This window comes from Salmo salar, chromosome ssa05 (genome assembly GCF_905237065.1).
Source record: "Salmo salar chromosome ssa05, Ssal_v3.1, whole genome shotgun sequence".
In the NCBI taxonomy this organism is placed as follows: Eukaryota; Metazoa; Chordata; class Actinopteri; order Salmoniformes; family Salmonidae; genus Salmo; species Salmo salar.
Genome location: NC_059446.1, coordinates 73,005,704 through 73,021,557, shown reverse-complemented (window position 1 = coordinate 73,021,557; position 15,854 = coordinate 73,005,704). Strand labels below are relative to the sequence as shown.

The 15,854-nt window shown below is 43.1% G+C and overlaps 1 protein-coding gene across 1 annotated transcript in view; it reads left to right on the top strand.

The window, feature by feature from the left end:
- LOC106605807 (voltage-dependent calcium channel gamma-7 subunit) overlaps window positions 1–15,854 on the top strand; it is a 43,353-nt gene that overhangs the window by 15,200 nt on the left and 12,299 nt on the right. The window contains exons 2-4 of the mRNA XM_045719420.1: window positions 6,920–7,115; window positions 8,106–8,192; window positions 9,346–9,486. Of these exons, the coding sequence (XP_045575376.1) occupies window positions 6,920–7,115; window positions 8,106–8,192; window positions 9,346–9,486 (424 nt within the window). The remainder of the gene's footprint in view (window positions 1–6,919; window positions 7,116–8,105; window positions 8,193–9,345; window positions 9,487–15,854) is intronic.

Sequence of the window (15,854 nt, the reverse complement as noted above, 5' to 3'; positions counted from 1 at the left end):
CTCCTCTTATCCTCTCTGTCTCTCTTCTAGTCACTACTCCTCCCCTCTCTGTCTCTCTTCTAGTCACTCCTCCTCTCCTCTCTGTCGCTCTTCTAGTCACTCCTCCTCTCTGTCTCTCTTCTAGTCACTCCTCCTCTCCTCTCTGTCTCTCTTCTAGTCACTCCTCCTCTCTGTCTCTCTTCTAGTCACTCCTCCTCCTCTCTGTCTCTCTTCTAGTTACTCCTCCTATCCTCTCTCATCATATCTCTCCTCCTCTTCTCCTTTCGGTCTCTCTTCTAGTCACCTCTCCTCTCTGTCTCTCTTCTAGTCACTCCTCCTCTCCTCTCTGTCTCTCTTCTAGTCCCTCCTCCTCTCTGTCTCTCTTCTAGTCACCCCTCCTCTCTGTCTCTCTTCTAGTCACTCCTCCTATCCTCTCTGTCTCTCTTCTAGTCACTCCTCTTATCCTCTCTGTCTCTCTTCTAGTCACTACTCCTCCCCTCTCTGTCTCTCTTCTAGTCACTCCTCCTCTCCTCTCTGTCGCTCTTCTAGTCACTCCTCCTCTCTGTCTCTCTTCTAGTCACTCCTCCTCTCCTCTCTGTCTCTCTTCTAGTCACTCCTCCTCTCTGTCTCTCTTCTAGTCACTCCTCCTCCTCTCTGTCTCTCTTCTAGTTACTCCTCCTATCCTCTCTCATCATATCTCTCCTCCTCTTCTCCTTTCGGTCTCTCTTCTAGTCACCTCTCCTCTCTGTCTCTCTTCTAGTCACTCCTCCTCTCCTCTCTGTCTCTCTTCTAGTCCCTCCTCCCCTCTGTCTCTCTTCTAGTCACTCCTCTCCTCTCTGTCTCTCTTCTGGTCACTCCTCCACTCCTCTCTGTCTCTCTTCTAGTCACTCCTCTCCTCTCTGTCTCTCTTCAAGTCACTCCTCCTATCCTCTCTGTCTCTCTTCTGGTCACTCCTCTCCTCTCCTCTCTGTCTCTCTTCTGGTCACTCCTCCACTCCTCTCTGTCTCTCTTCTAGTCACTCCTCCTCTCCTCTCTGTCTCTCTTCTGGTTACTCCTCTCCTCTGTCTCTTTTCTAGTCACTCCTCCTCTCCTCTCTGTCTCTCTTCTGGTCACTCCTCCTATCCTCTCTCATCATATCTCTCCTCCTCTCCTCCTCTCTGTCTCTTTTCTAGTCACTCCTCTTATCCTCTCTGTCTCTCTTCAAGTCACTCCTCCTATCCTCTCTGTCTCTCTTCTTGTCACTCCTCCTATCCTCTCTGTCTCTCTTCTAGTCACTCCTCCTCTCGTCTCTGTCTCTCTTCTAGTCACTCCTCCTCTCCTGTATGTCTCTCTTCTAGTCACTCCTCCTCTCCTCTCTGTCTCTCTTCTAGTCACCCCTTCTCTCTGTCTCTCTTCTAGTCACTCTTCTTATCCTCTCTGTCTCTCTTCTAGTCACTCCTCCTATCCTCTCTCATCATATCTCTCCTTCTCCTCTCCTCTCTGTCTCTCTTCTAGTCACTCCTCCTCTCCTCTCTGTCTCTCTTCTAGTCACTCCTCCTCTCTGTCTCTCTTCTAGTCACTCCTCTCCTCTCTATCTCTCTTCTAGTCACTCCTCCTATCCTCTCTGTCTCTCTTCTGGTCACTCCTTTCCTCTCTGTCTCTCTTCTGGTCACTCCTCCACTCCTCTCTGTCTCTCTTCTAGTCACTCCTCCTCTCCTCTCTGTCTCTCTTCTGGTCACTCCTCCTATCCTCTCTCATCATATCTCTCCTCCTCTCCTCCTCTCTGTCTCTCTTCTAGTCACCCCTTCTCTCTGTCTCTCTTCTAGTCACTCTTCTTATCCTCTCTGTCTCTCTTCTAGTCACTCCTCCTATCCTCTCTCATCATATCTCTCCTTCTCCCCTCCTCTCTGTCTCTCTTCTAGTCACTCCTCCTATCCTCTCTCATCATATCTCTCCTTCTCCTCTCCTCTCTGTCTCTCTTCTAGTCACTCCTCCTATCCTCTCTTATCATATCTCTCATCCTCCTCTCCTCTCTGTCTCTCTTCTAGCTATTCCCCTTCCTCTTCTTTCCATATCTCTGTCTTTAGTCAGTTCTATGCTCCTCTGTATCTGTGAATGAATGTCTCTGACTGGTCCTCCTTATCTAGCCCCAGATTCTGTACCATCATGTCTCTTCTCCTTGGACCCCACACACACATACACACACAATGTCACCCCCCCAGACCCATGCGTCTCCATTCAGCTCTGGGGGCTCCGCTGAGTCACCACACAGACTGGAGAGAAAACACAGGGAGAGAAACATGCCCGGGTGAAAATGGTGGAGGAGAGAAGGAGAGAGGGAAGGACACTGAGGAATTAAACGGGAAGGAGGAGGGAGGGGAAAACATTGGGAAGAGGGTGAAAATTAAGATGAGAAGGAGAAAGAAGTAAGGGGAAGACGTGAAGAGAAGGAAAGAAACAGAAAGAAGGAGAAAGAAGGAAGAAACACAATGACATGTTGGAAATAGAGGGAGAAGGAGAGAATGAGAAGGATATCCAATTAGGAGGGAGACAGTCTCTGAGCTAACACCATTTCATCATTATGCTAAAGTAATTATCACCTAATAATCCACAACAGCAAATTAGTCATGTAAATGACATATGCATGCAGAGTTTTGCTAACCGTTTCCATAGTTATCCTCCATTCACTGTCTGTCTTTCTGTCTGTCTGTCTTCCTTCCTGTCTTTGTTTTCTTATCTGTTTCCCTCCGTTGAATCTGTCTCTCTCTCCACCTTATTCTTAATTCCCTTCTCCCAGCTCTTTAAGTCCCTCTCCGCCTGCCTGCCTCCATCCCTTCCAATCCTCCCATCCCTCACTCACAAAGCCAGGCTCCATTCACTGTTCCTTCTCCATTCATCCCTCCTTCCCTCTCCATTCATCCCTCCTTCCCTCTCCATTCATCCCTCCTTCCCTCTCCATTCAATCCTCCTTCCTTCTCCATTCATCCCTCCTTCCCTCTCCATTCATCCCTCCTTCCCTCTCCATTCATCCCTCCTTTCCTCTCCATTCATCCCTCCTTCCCTCTCCATTCATCCCTCCTTCCCTCTCCATTCATCCCTCCATCCCTCTCCATTCATCCCTCCTTCCCTCTCCATTCATCCCTCCTTCACTCTCTATTCATCCCCCCTTCCCTCTCCATTCATCCCTCCTTTCTTCTCCATTCATCCCTCCTTCCCTCTCCATTCATCCTTCCTTCCATCTCCATTCATCCCTCCTTCCCTCTCCATTCATCCCTCCTTCCCTCTCCATTCATCCCTCCTTCACTCTCTATTCAACCCTCCTTCCCTCTCCATTCATCCCTCCTTCACTCTCCATTCATCCCTCCATCCCTCTCCATTCATCCCTCCTTCACTCTCTATTCAACCCTCCATCCCTCTCCATTCATCCCTCCTTCCCTCTCCATTCGCTCCATTCACTGCACAATGACCACATCCATAGGATGTCCTCTCCCAGCATGCTTTGCCAGTGGGATGGGGGCTCAGTGCAGTTGATGTCACTCTGGGTAGAAGCTGCCCATAGCCACAGGTCTAGAATCAGCTTCCCCTCTCCACATCCTATCCTTAACCATTAGTGTGATAAATGAGAAACTGAGCATAGACTGGAAGCTCATCTCCGACGAAGACAGTTACTCTGAAACAGCATTGAGGACCACTGACCAAATGACTCTTCAGGGTGATTTGAGGACACAATGGACAAGAGCAGTGTACAATATACAAGAGCTGATTGTGTCGCAAATGGGTGATGAATGAACACACAGGGTGAGTTAACACACACACACCCAGCGTGCTGACTGGGGAGGGAGGATATGCAGTGCAGTGTTGACCAGTCAACCAGCGCTAAGGCCTGGAAAGTTAATGTCGGAATCACAATGGAACCTGTGTGTGTGCTTGTTGATGATCATTAACTTGGCCCTCATCATCTCTCTGCCCTTTGACCTTTTCTGCGATTGGCTCCCAAATGGATGTGTAATAACTCATTTTTAGCTACAACATGATATGTTTGTGTGCCCTTACAAAAAAAGCACATGTCAAATTTGCAGTTTCACATGGGAAATAGCTGTTTTCACATGTATTAAATTTAGAGTTCACATGTTAACGCCATCTTTTCACATGTGCCTCACAAAACTTTTACATGTGAAAATCTCACTTTCTCATGTGGAATCACATGTAAAAATCTTAAAATCTAACTTTCACATACGATTGTTTTTCACATGTGAACTTGCAATTCCACATGTGAAAATGAAAATCTAATTTGCAGTTTCACATGTAAGAAAACTCCACATTTACTCCAATGTTTGTAAACAAAGTAAATGTAAACAAACACTGTATAGATTGAAAACTATATAGGTTAAAACTATCATTTTGATATCATGGATGGTCAGTCCAGAGCATAGGCTATGGATTTGAGAGTGGTTGCATTTCTCCAGCCCCATCCATCAGCTTGTGCCGGGGAGCCCACTTTGTTAATGTTTAAATGAAGGATTGCCGCTTTAAACAACATACGGTGCAATTTTCTAGTGAGTAACTTACTTTTGTGCCATTAATATCAATTAAAAAAACTGATGTCGAGAACAAAATTCTTAGTATTGCAAACAAAAATAATGATATTGAAAGCAAAACATAAACACAAATGTATTAATAGTAAAATATATATTGCAAGGAAATAATTGTTCAACGCAAGAGCAAATAATTTGTAAATGGATGCAAAACAAATATTTTTTGTGAAACATTTTGTATGATACTGTAATTAAATAAAACGCCTCTCTCTTTTTTGCAAGTTTTTTATAGTTGATTATTTTACCCTGGCATTTGCTGTCACTGCCTTTTTTCAAGTTGTGGCACATTCCAGCATCATGGTACCCTGCATCCCACTGCTGGTTTGCCTCAGAAGGTAAGCAGGGTCGTTTCTGATTGGTCCCCAAATGGGAGACCAGACGGGTATTTAGTGACGTCTGTCAAACCAGAATGTGTGTAAACTCTGAATTTCCGCCTCCAAAACGAGAACCTTATCATCAGATTCGTGTTCTTCATTCACCATGGCCTGTCTCCTTGGAAAATCCACTTGACATCGGAGCCTGCATTGTTCGCCGTACTTTACAAAGGGAACGAATTGTTGGACCTCGAATACATCCTTTAGATCATTCAGAAAAATGTATTTTTGAACGTTATCGTTTTCCCGCCCAATCACTCATATATCTGGTAAATTTACTCAACCCACATATAGCAAATGTAACCCAACGCGGTTTCGCTTTAACTGCTATACAAACTACTGGACATTTCCTGTACAATGTGGTCGATGCTGAACTATTTGGCAAGGCAACGGTGTGTAGAGCCGGAAGAAGTCTGCCTCTCATTGAATATATTTTTTTTGTCTGTGTTGCATTGCCTGGCCATCAAGTTGTCCATATAATCAAGAACTTTTACAGGATTGCAGGTACAGTAGGCTGCGATCAGTTGACTGCCAGCGATGCTTTGCTAATATCAAATTAATAAACCTAGGCAACATGATAAAAATAATACATCGCCTAATTCATCCCGTAGATTTTCCGAACATCATTGGTGCTATAGATGGACACATATCTCCCATTCAAACACCCTCTGGACCAAATGAAGGAGACTACGTGAATAGAAACAACTTTAACAGCATAAACAAACAGGTAGCTACTGAACACTGTAGCCTAAACTTTCACCAAACCAAATCATTTTCACAAACAGTCATTGAATTCAATGACCTTCCTTCCTTCTTTTGTCGGATGATCTGACTCCCATGGGGTTACAACTAAACATTGAACAACATTGCTGCCCGTTTTGTCATGAGAAGCACTCTATGAATTCAATACAGTAGTATTCATCCTACGTAGGCTATGGAATGGGCCTACCATTGCAATTGTGACATAGGTTACTACAATTTACATATTAGGCCATAGCATTAACACGTAATATCACCAGCGTTACAATAAAAGTGCTCTATAAAGTGAAAGCATTGTTACTAATCAGCCATATGTGTAAACTAGGCCTAAGATATTGGAACCGTGCCAATAAACTTGCGCATTTAACACTGTCTGCAGTTTTCTGTCAGACTCCCTCTCTGGCTTTTGCGGCGGCAGATGTATTACTTTTTGGGAGAAATAACTGAACATATTCGTTATTTTTTAGAATTTTTTCTTGTTCTAGACTTTTGAAATATTGGGCTCTGTCTTTTGACTCCATATCTGTCATTTTTTCTGTCATCGAAATGAGGACCTTTTTGAATGTTGCGTGCACGCGCCAGTTGGCCAACCAATCTGCTTCACTTAGCAGCGGTCTGGAACCAAGAAATCCTGGACTTCCTCATCTGATATGTTCAGGAAATCCTGAATTTGTTAAACCATCTTTCTGGAATAGCCCTCTGATGTAGCTGGAAGTGGTAAAAAAAATTATGTGTTTTTAAAAAAATGTACATGTGAAATGTGAAACTTCACAAGTGTCCAAAAACCACATGTATCTGACTCATGATTTTTTTTTGTAAGTGTGTGTGTGTGTGTGTGTGTGTGTGTGTGTGTGTGTGTGTGTGTGTGTGTGTGTGTGTGTGTGTGTGTGTGTGTGTGTGTGTGTGTGTGTTGGTGTAGTATTCAAGCTACTGTAGCCCCTGACATGTTGTGTAGTGGTTAATATTACAAAGAGTGGTAGAGAAACAAACGCTTTCTCTCAGCATCTTCTGAACGAGGTATCTGTCTCCCTCCCTCTCTCTTTCTCTCTCTCTGTAAATGAGTTTAATCTAAAAGTCTGATTTAAAATTAAGAGTTCTCTGTCTCTTTCTTTGCTTGCTCTGTCGCTCCTCTCTGAAGACTTCATGCAATAACTCTGACTTATCCTTGCTCTCTCTCCTTCTCCCTCCCTCCCTGCACTCCCTCCTCTCCTCCCGCTCTCCCTCTGTCTCTAGATGAGTTCGTGCAGTAGCAGAGCACTGACCATCCTGTCCACGGTGTTTGGGGCGTGTGGTCTACTGCTGGTGGGTGTGGCTGTGTCTACAGACTACTGGCTGCTGATGGAGGAGGGCATCGTGCTACAGCAGAACCAGAGCATGGAGGTCAAGATGGCCCTGCACTCTGGCCTCTGGAGGGTCTGCTTCGTGGCTGGTACATATGACCTCTGACCCTCAATAGCAGCGGTGACCTGACCAATCTGCTCCGGGTAGAATTAGCCATAGTTGATCTAGGATCAGTTCACTCCTTCTAAATCTGAACCTTAATGATAAGATAATTATCTAATGAAGGTAAATGAATCAATAATCCATTATGAATTAGTAGTTATGTAGCATGGATAATAAACTGTAAGTCAATGTACTGAACATGAGTCCCATCAAGTCTAGACATGGGTGTGTGAGATACCGGGAGTAGCCTTCAAGGTTCTCCTAATCTATGGGGAAAGGGACAGGCAGTGCTGGAACAGTGGTAGGAGGTCAAGGAAGAGATACTGTTCACCTACTGTCTGTGCGGATGTGTGTGCATAGGTTATCTACTTTTGGGTGTGGATGTGTGTGCGTAAGCGGAGAGAGAGGATAAAATGAACATCTTTGTTGTTTGGACCTCAGAACGTTCTCTGAATAAACTGTACAGACCTTTTTCAGAAAGCTGAGTCCTTGCCTAATTATTAACCCAGTGTCTTACAAACCCTGGGGATTAGTTAAGGCTTATTGATTGCTAATTATTATCATTAAGATATAAAATTCCATTAACACTTAACCATTAGGGGAAAATGCTAAACGGACCTTATATCAGTGCAACTTCACAATCTCAATGTTATATACCGTATTCTTTTTTCATTAACGGATGCAGGGGTGGACTGGTCATCCGGCTTCTCGGGCAAATGCCAGATGGGCTGGTCCATTTTTTGTCTAAATTGTTTTCTTTGTGCAAAATGATAATTGACTGGCAAAACATGGGGGCCTCAAATAACAAAATGGGCCGGTGTGGGGGCCTCAAAGAAAAAAATGGTCCATCGCGTTAGAAATGGTAGGGCAGATTTTTGGTCCCAGTCCACCCCTGCATGTATGTATCTGCCTCCCTCTCTCTTTCTCATTCAAGCCTCAATTTTATACACTCCTCTTTCTTTCCCTTCTCTCTCAGGGACAGAGAATGGGAGATGTGTGGCGTCAGAGTATTTCACTGAGCCAGAGATAGAGATCACCACAGAGAATACTGCTAATATTCTGAGTGAGTATACTGTACCCTACACTTACAGCTTTACACTGCACACTCAGCATAGAGCTCACCAACTTGTAGCCCTAAAAAACGGAAATGAGTTACCTCTGGTTCGTTCAGCCATTCCAATGGGGGAAATGAATGGCTCGTTGGCCAAAGCGTATGGGGAAATTAATTGGGGTTTTGGATAAACAGAGAAAAATATAAGTTCTAGGGTTAACACAGGCTTAGGAGATCTTATACATTTTGTTCTATGAGATAATAGCAGTCAGTTAACATGGCAAGTATTAATTATTATGAAGCCTTTATGTAATTTATGTGTTTGTTATGATTACATAAATGCTTAAAAATTCATAAAAAGTGACGTTAGCTGATGAAGATTATCTCATAGAACAAAACGTATAAGGTCTCCCTAAGCCTGTGTTTACAACATACCTTATTTTTGGCGTTTATCCAAAACCCCTCCAAAACCCCAATTAATTTCCCCATAGGCTTTGGCCAATGAGCCATGGCGAAGTTGATGCCTACAAAAAGACGTCATTACTATTGCTCTCTATTATGGTTAGCGCATAACATTTGATCTCTAATACTGTGACCCTGATGGTGCAGACAGCCACTCCGTTCCCCATGGTGTCTCTGCTATGATCTCTAACACTGTGACCCTGTAGAGATGGCGCGGACAGCCACTCCGTTCCCCATGGTGTCTCTGCTATGATCTCTAACACTGTGACCCTGTAGAGATGGCGCGGACAGCCACTCCGTTCCCCATGGTGTCTCTGCTATGATCTCTAACACTGTGACCCTGTAGAGATGGCGCGGACAGCCACTCAATTTCCCATGGTGTCTCTGCTATGATCTCTAACACTGTGACCCTGTAGAGATGGCGCGGACAGCCACTCCGTTCCCCATGGTGTCTCTGCTATGATCTCTAACACTGTGACCCTGTAGAGATGGCGCGGACAGCCACTCCGTTCCCCATGGTGTCTCTGCTATGATTTCTAACACTGTGACCCTGTAGAGATGGCGCGGACAGCCACTCAATTTCCCATGGTGTCTCTGCTATGATCTCTAACACTGTGACCCTGTAGAGATGGCGCGGACAGCCACTCCGTTCCCCATGGTGTCTCTGCTATGACCTCTAACCTCTAACACTGTGACCCTGTAGAGATGGTGCGGACGGCCACTCCATTCCCCATGGTGTCTCTGCTCTTCGTCTTCACAGCCTTTGTCATCAGTAACATCGGACACATCCGGCCCCAGCGCACCATCCTGGCCTTCGTCTCTGGGATCTTCTTCATCCTCTCAGGTAGATAGGCCACTCCATCTGGCCTTGATTATTACTGCCTTCATCCATCCTCTCAGGTAAATAGGCCACTCCATCTGGTCTTGATTATTACTGTATGTGTCCATATCCTCTGTCACTCCTGAGTCATGTTAATTTGAACAAGGCTTATCTGTGTGTGATGATTCATATCTGGCCCCTTCTGTCTCCTTCCAACTGTGATTGATTATTACTGTCTTCATCCTGTTTCAGCCTAGCCACTCCATCATTGCTCTATTTTTACTTTTGGATGTCTCCTGTACCACCTGAACAGGGTCTGACCATTATTACTGCAAATAATATCTCTGATTAAGGTCACGTTGAGCAGAACAATCACTGGTGTCATCAGGAATTTCTGTTGACAATGGTTCATTCTAAAATGTGTCTACATACAGTACCAGTCAAAAGTTTAGACACACCTACTCATTCCATGGTTTTTCTTTATTTTTACTATTTTCTACATAGTAGAATAATAATGAAGACAGCAACACTATGAAATAACACATATGGAATCATGTAGTAACCAAAACAGTGTTAAACCATTCAAAATATATTTTATATTTCAGATTCTTCAAAGTATCCACCTTTTGCCTTGATGACAGCTTTGCAGACTCTTGGTATTCTCTCAACTAGCTTCATGATGTAGTCACCTGGAATACATTTCAATTAACAGGTGTGCCTTGTTAAAAGTTCATTTGTGGTATTTCTTCTTAATGCGTTTGAGCCAATCAGTTGTGTTGTGACAAGGTGGGGTGGTATACAGAAGATAGCTCTATTTGGTAAAATACCAAGTCCATATTATGGCAAGAACAGCTCAAATAAGCAAAGAGAAACGACAGTCCATTATTACTTTAAGACATGAAGGTCAGACAATCTGGAAAATGTCAAAAACTTTGAAAGTTTCTTCAAGTGCTGTCGCAAAAACCATCAAGCGCTATGATGAAACTGGCTCTCATGGGGACCGCCACAGGAAAGGAAGACCCAGTGTTACCTCTGCTGCAGAGGATAAGTTCATTAGAGTTAACTGCACCTCAGATTTCAGCCCAAATAAATGCTTCACAGAATACAAGTAACAGACACATCTCATCATCCACTGTTCAGTGGAGTCTGCGTGAATCAGGTGTTCATGGCCGAATTGCTGCAAAGAAACCACATCCAAAGGACACCAATAAGAAGAAGACACTTGCTTGGGCCAAGAAACATGAGCAATGGACATTAGACCGGTGGAAATCATCTGTCCATTGGTCTGATGAGTCCAAATTTGACATTTTTGGTTCCAACTGCCGTGTCTTTGTGAGACGCAGAGTAGGTGAACTGATGATCTCCGCATGTGTGGTTCCCACTGTGAAGCATAGAGGAGGAGGTGTGATGGTGTGGGGTGCTTTGCTGGTGACACTGTCTGTGATTTATTTAGAATTCAAGGCACACTTAACCAGCATGGCTACCACAGCATTCTGCAGCGATACGCCATGCCATCTGGTTTGCGCTTAGAGGGACTATCATTTGTTTTTCAACAGGACAATGACCCAACACACCTCCAGGCTGTGTAAGGGCTATTTGACCAAGAAGGAGAGTGATGGAGTGCTGCATCATAAAACCTGGCCTCCACAATCACCCAACCTCAACCCAATTGAGATGGTTTGGGATGAGTTGGACCGCAGAGTGAAGGAAAAGCAGCCAACAAGTGCTCAGCATGTGGGAACTCCTTCAAGACTGTTGGAAAAGCATTCCAGGTGAAGCTGGTTGAGAGAATGCAAAGGGTGTGCAAACCTGTCATCAAGGCAAAGGGTGGCTACTTTGAAGAATTTAAAATCTAAAACATATTTTGATTTGTTTAACACTTATTTTGTTACTACATGATTCCATGTGTTATTTCATAGTGTTGATGTCTTCACTACAATGTACAAATGTAGAAAATAGTACAAATTAAGAAAAATCCTAGAATGAGTAGGTGTGTCCAAACTTTTTGACTGGTACTGTATTTTGTATTGTATCAGAGAAATATCTATCCTCTGTGAAGCTGTTTGGGGACTTTTCTGCTTTGTAGTACACTCTCCTGACCAGGAGGCAGCAGTGATGAGGGAGCTCCCTATTCTCTCTTTGGAAGAGAGAGAGAGATGAGAAGATATCAAGAATAGCACTCAAAACATAACAATTCACCTATGATATGTTAGGAAAAACAGGTATATTATTTAAGGCCAAAAAGCAGTCATTATAATCACATTCCTGCCTTTGCTGTGGTTTGTTTGTAACACAGCAGCGTTTCCCAAACTCGGTCCTGGCCCCCTTGCATGCTCTCTCTCGCTCTCTCTCTCTCTCTCTCTCTCTCTCTCTCTCTCTCTCTCTCTCTCTCTCTCTCTCTCTCTCTCTCTCTCTCTCTCTCTCTCTCTCTCTCTCTCTCTCTCTCTCTCTCTCTCTCTCTCTCTCTCTCTCTCTCTCTCTATCTCCCCTATCTCTCTCTCTCCCCTATCTCTCCTATCTCTCTGTCTGTGGGTGTGGATGAGTGAGGGTATTTTAGTATGCCAGTGTTAGTTATTTAGGTAAAGATGATGATCCTCTACATTATAACTGACAGGACATGGTTTCCATGCACTTTCCTTTTACATTCACAGCCTATACTGACTGCCAGGCTCCCGGTGTACAGAACAGATGCTCAGACAGAATGACATTTTAATTGTACATATATATACCATATATGTATGTGTCTCTATGTGTGTTCTAATTGTACATTCTCCACATATGGGGTATCACTTGCATTTTAATGTTGTATAAATGGTTTGCTCAGAAGAGTGTTATTTTAATGTTGCATGTGGAGTTTTTCCAATGAGGAAGGTCTTCTCTAGCTCTTTGCTGAAAGCTGCTCGGTGTCTATATCCCACAGAAAGGTCTTACAGCATACACAGAGCATCATAGCTACAGGGGACTGGCTTAATGTCCTGTCCTCTACCATATCATTTTGAATGGGGGAGTCCTCACTCACTTTCTCTCTCAATTCAATTCAGTTTAAGGGCTTTATTGGCGTGGGAAGCACATGTTAACATTGCCAAGGCAAGTGAAGTAGATAATAAACAAAAGTGAAATAAACAATAAAAATGAACAGTTAATATTACATACAAGTTCGAAAATAATAAAGACATTTCAAATGTAATATTATGTCTATATACAGTGTTGTAGCAATGTGCAAATAGTAAAGTACAAAAGGGAAAATAAATCAACATAAAAATGGGTTGTATTTACAATGGTGTTTGTTCTTCACTGGTTGCCCTTTTCTTGTGGCAACAGGTCACAAATCTTGCTGCTGTGATGGCATACTGTGGTATTTCACCCAGTAGATATGGGAGTTTATCAAAATTGGGTTTGTTTTCGAATTCTTTGTGGATCTGTGTAATCTGAGGGAAATATGTGTCTCTAATATGGTCATACATTGGGCAGGAGGTTAGGAAGTGCAGCTCAGTTTCCACCTCATTTTGTGGGCAGTGTGCACATAGCATGTCTTCTCTTGAGAGCCAGGTCTGCCTACGGCAGCCTCTCTCAAATAGCATGGCTATGCTCACTGAGTCTGTACATAGTCAAAGCTTTCCTTAAGTTTGGGTCAGTCACGGTGGTCAGGTATTCTGCCACTGTGTACTCTGTTTAGGGCCAAACAGCATTCTAGTTTGCTCTGTTTTTATGGTAATTCTTTCCAATGTGTCAAGTATTTATCTTTTTGTTTTCTCATGATTTAGTTGGGTCTAATTGTGTTGCTGTCCTGGGTCTCTGTGGGGTCTTTATGTGTTGTGAACAGAGCCCCAGGACCAGCTTGTTTAGGGGACTCTTCTCCAGGTTCATCTCTCTGTAGGTGATGGCTTTGTTATGGAAGGTTTGGGAATCGCTTCCTTTTAGGTGGTTGTAGAATTTAACAGCTCTTTTCTCGATTTTGAAAATTAGTGGGTATCAGCCTAATTCTGTTCTGCATACATTATTTGATGGTTTACGTTGTACACAGAAGATATTTTAGCAGAATTCTGCATGCAGTGTCAATCTGTTCTTTGTTCCATTTTGTGAATTCTTGGATGGTGAGCGGACCCCAGACCTCACAACCATAAAGGGCAAAGGGTTCTATAACTGATTCAAGTATTTTTAGCCAGATCCTAATTGGTATGTCGAATTTTATGTTCCTTTTGATGGCATAGAAGGCCCTTCTTGCCTTGTCTCTCAGTTCGTTCACAAACTTTGTGGAAGTTACCTGTGGCGCTGATGTTTAGGCCGAGGTATGTATAGTTTTTTGTGTGCTCAAGGGCAACAGTGTCTAGATGGAATTTGTATTCGTGGTCCTGGCAACTGGACCTTTTTTGGAACACCATTATTTTTGTCTTACTGAGATTTACTATCAGGGCCCAGGTCTGACAGAATCTGTGCAGAAGATCTAGGTGCTGCTGTAGGCCCTCCTTGGTTGGGGACAGAAGCACCAGATCATCAGCAAACAGTAGACATTTCACTTCAGATTCTAGTAGGGTGAGGCCGGGTGCTGCAGACTGTTCTAGTGCACTCGCCAATTCGTTGATATATATATATATATATATATATATATATGATGAAAAGGGTGGGGCTTAAGCTGCATCACTGTCTCACCCTACAGCCATGTGTAAAGAAATGTGTGTGTTTTTTGCCAATTTTAACCATGCACTTGGTGTTTGTGTACATGGATTTTATAATGTTGTATGTTTTTCCCCAAACACCACTTTCCATCAATTTGTATAGCAGACCCTCATGCCAAATTGAGTCAAAAGCTTTTTTGAAATCAACTAAGCATGAGAAGACTTTGCCTTTGTTTTGGTTTGTTTGTTTGTCAATTAGGGTGTGCAGGGTGAATATGTGGTCTGTCGTACGGTAATCTCTCTCTCTCACACACACTTTCCTCCCTCAGAGTCCTCTCTCTCTCTTTTAGTGTCATTGTTAAACCTCTTACATCTAGACGTTCCACTAGCGGAACACCACTCCAATATCCAATGATAGGGCGTGGCGCGAAATACAAACTCCTCGAAAATCCGAAAACTTCCATTTTTCAAACATATGACTATTTTACACCATTTTAAAGACAAGACTCTCCTTTATCTAACCACACTGTCCGATTTCAAAAAGGCTTTACAGTGAAAGCAAAACATTAGATTATGTCAGCAGAGTACCCAGCCAGAAATAATCAGACACCCATTTTCAAGCTAGCATATAATGTCACAAAAACCAAAACCACAGCTAAATGCAGCACTAACCTTTGATGATCTTCATCAGATGACAACCCTAGGACATTATGTTATACAATACATGCATGTTTTGTTCAATCAAGTTCATATTTATATAAAAAAACAGCTTTTTACATTAGCATGTGACGTTCAGAACTATCATTCCCACCGAACACTTCCGGTGAATTTACTAAATTACTCACGATAAACGTTCACAAAAAACATAACAATTATTTTAAGAATTATAGATACAGAACTCCTTTATGCAATCGAGGTGTCCGATTTTAAAATAGCTTTTCGGTGAAAGCACATTTTGCAATATTCTGAGTAGATAGCTCGCCATCACGGGCTAGCTAATTTGACACCCACCAAGTTTGGTACTCACCAAACTCAGATTTACTATAAGAAAAATTGGATTACCTTTGCTGTTCTTCGTCAGAATGCACTCCCAGGACTTCTACTTCAACAACAAATGTTGATTTGGTTCCAAATAATCCATAGTTATATCCAAATAGCGGCGTTTTGTTCGTGCGTTCAAGACACTATCCGAAGGGTAATGAAGGGTGACGCGCGGACGCGTATCGTGACAAAATATTTCAAAATATTCCATTACCGTACTTCGAAGCATGTCATACGCTGTTTAAAATCAATATTTATGCGATTTTTCTCGTAAAATAGCGATAATATTCTGACCGGGAGTCGTTGTTTTCGTTCAAAGACTGAAAAAGTCAAATGGACTCTTCACGTGCACGCGTGCGCCCGTCTCATTGTTCTCAGATCGACCACTTACCAAATGCGCTACTGTTTTTCAGCCAGTAACTGCAGAGTCATCAATCAACGTTCTGGCGCCTTCTGAGAGCCTATGGGAGCCTTAGAAAGTGTCACGTTACAGCAGAGATCCTTTGTTTTGGATAGAGATGACAAAGAAGGCCAAGAAATGGTCAGACAGGGTACTTCCTGTACAGAATCTTCTCAGGTTTTGGCCTGCCATTTGAGTTCTGTTATACTCACAGACACCATTCAAACAGTTTTAGAAACTTTGGAGTATTTTCTATCCAAAGCTACTAATTATATGCATATTCTAGTTTCTGGGCAGGAGTAATAACCAGATTAAATCGGGTACGTTTTTTATCC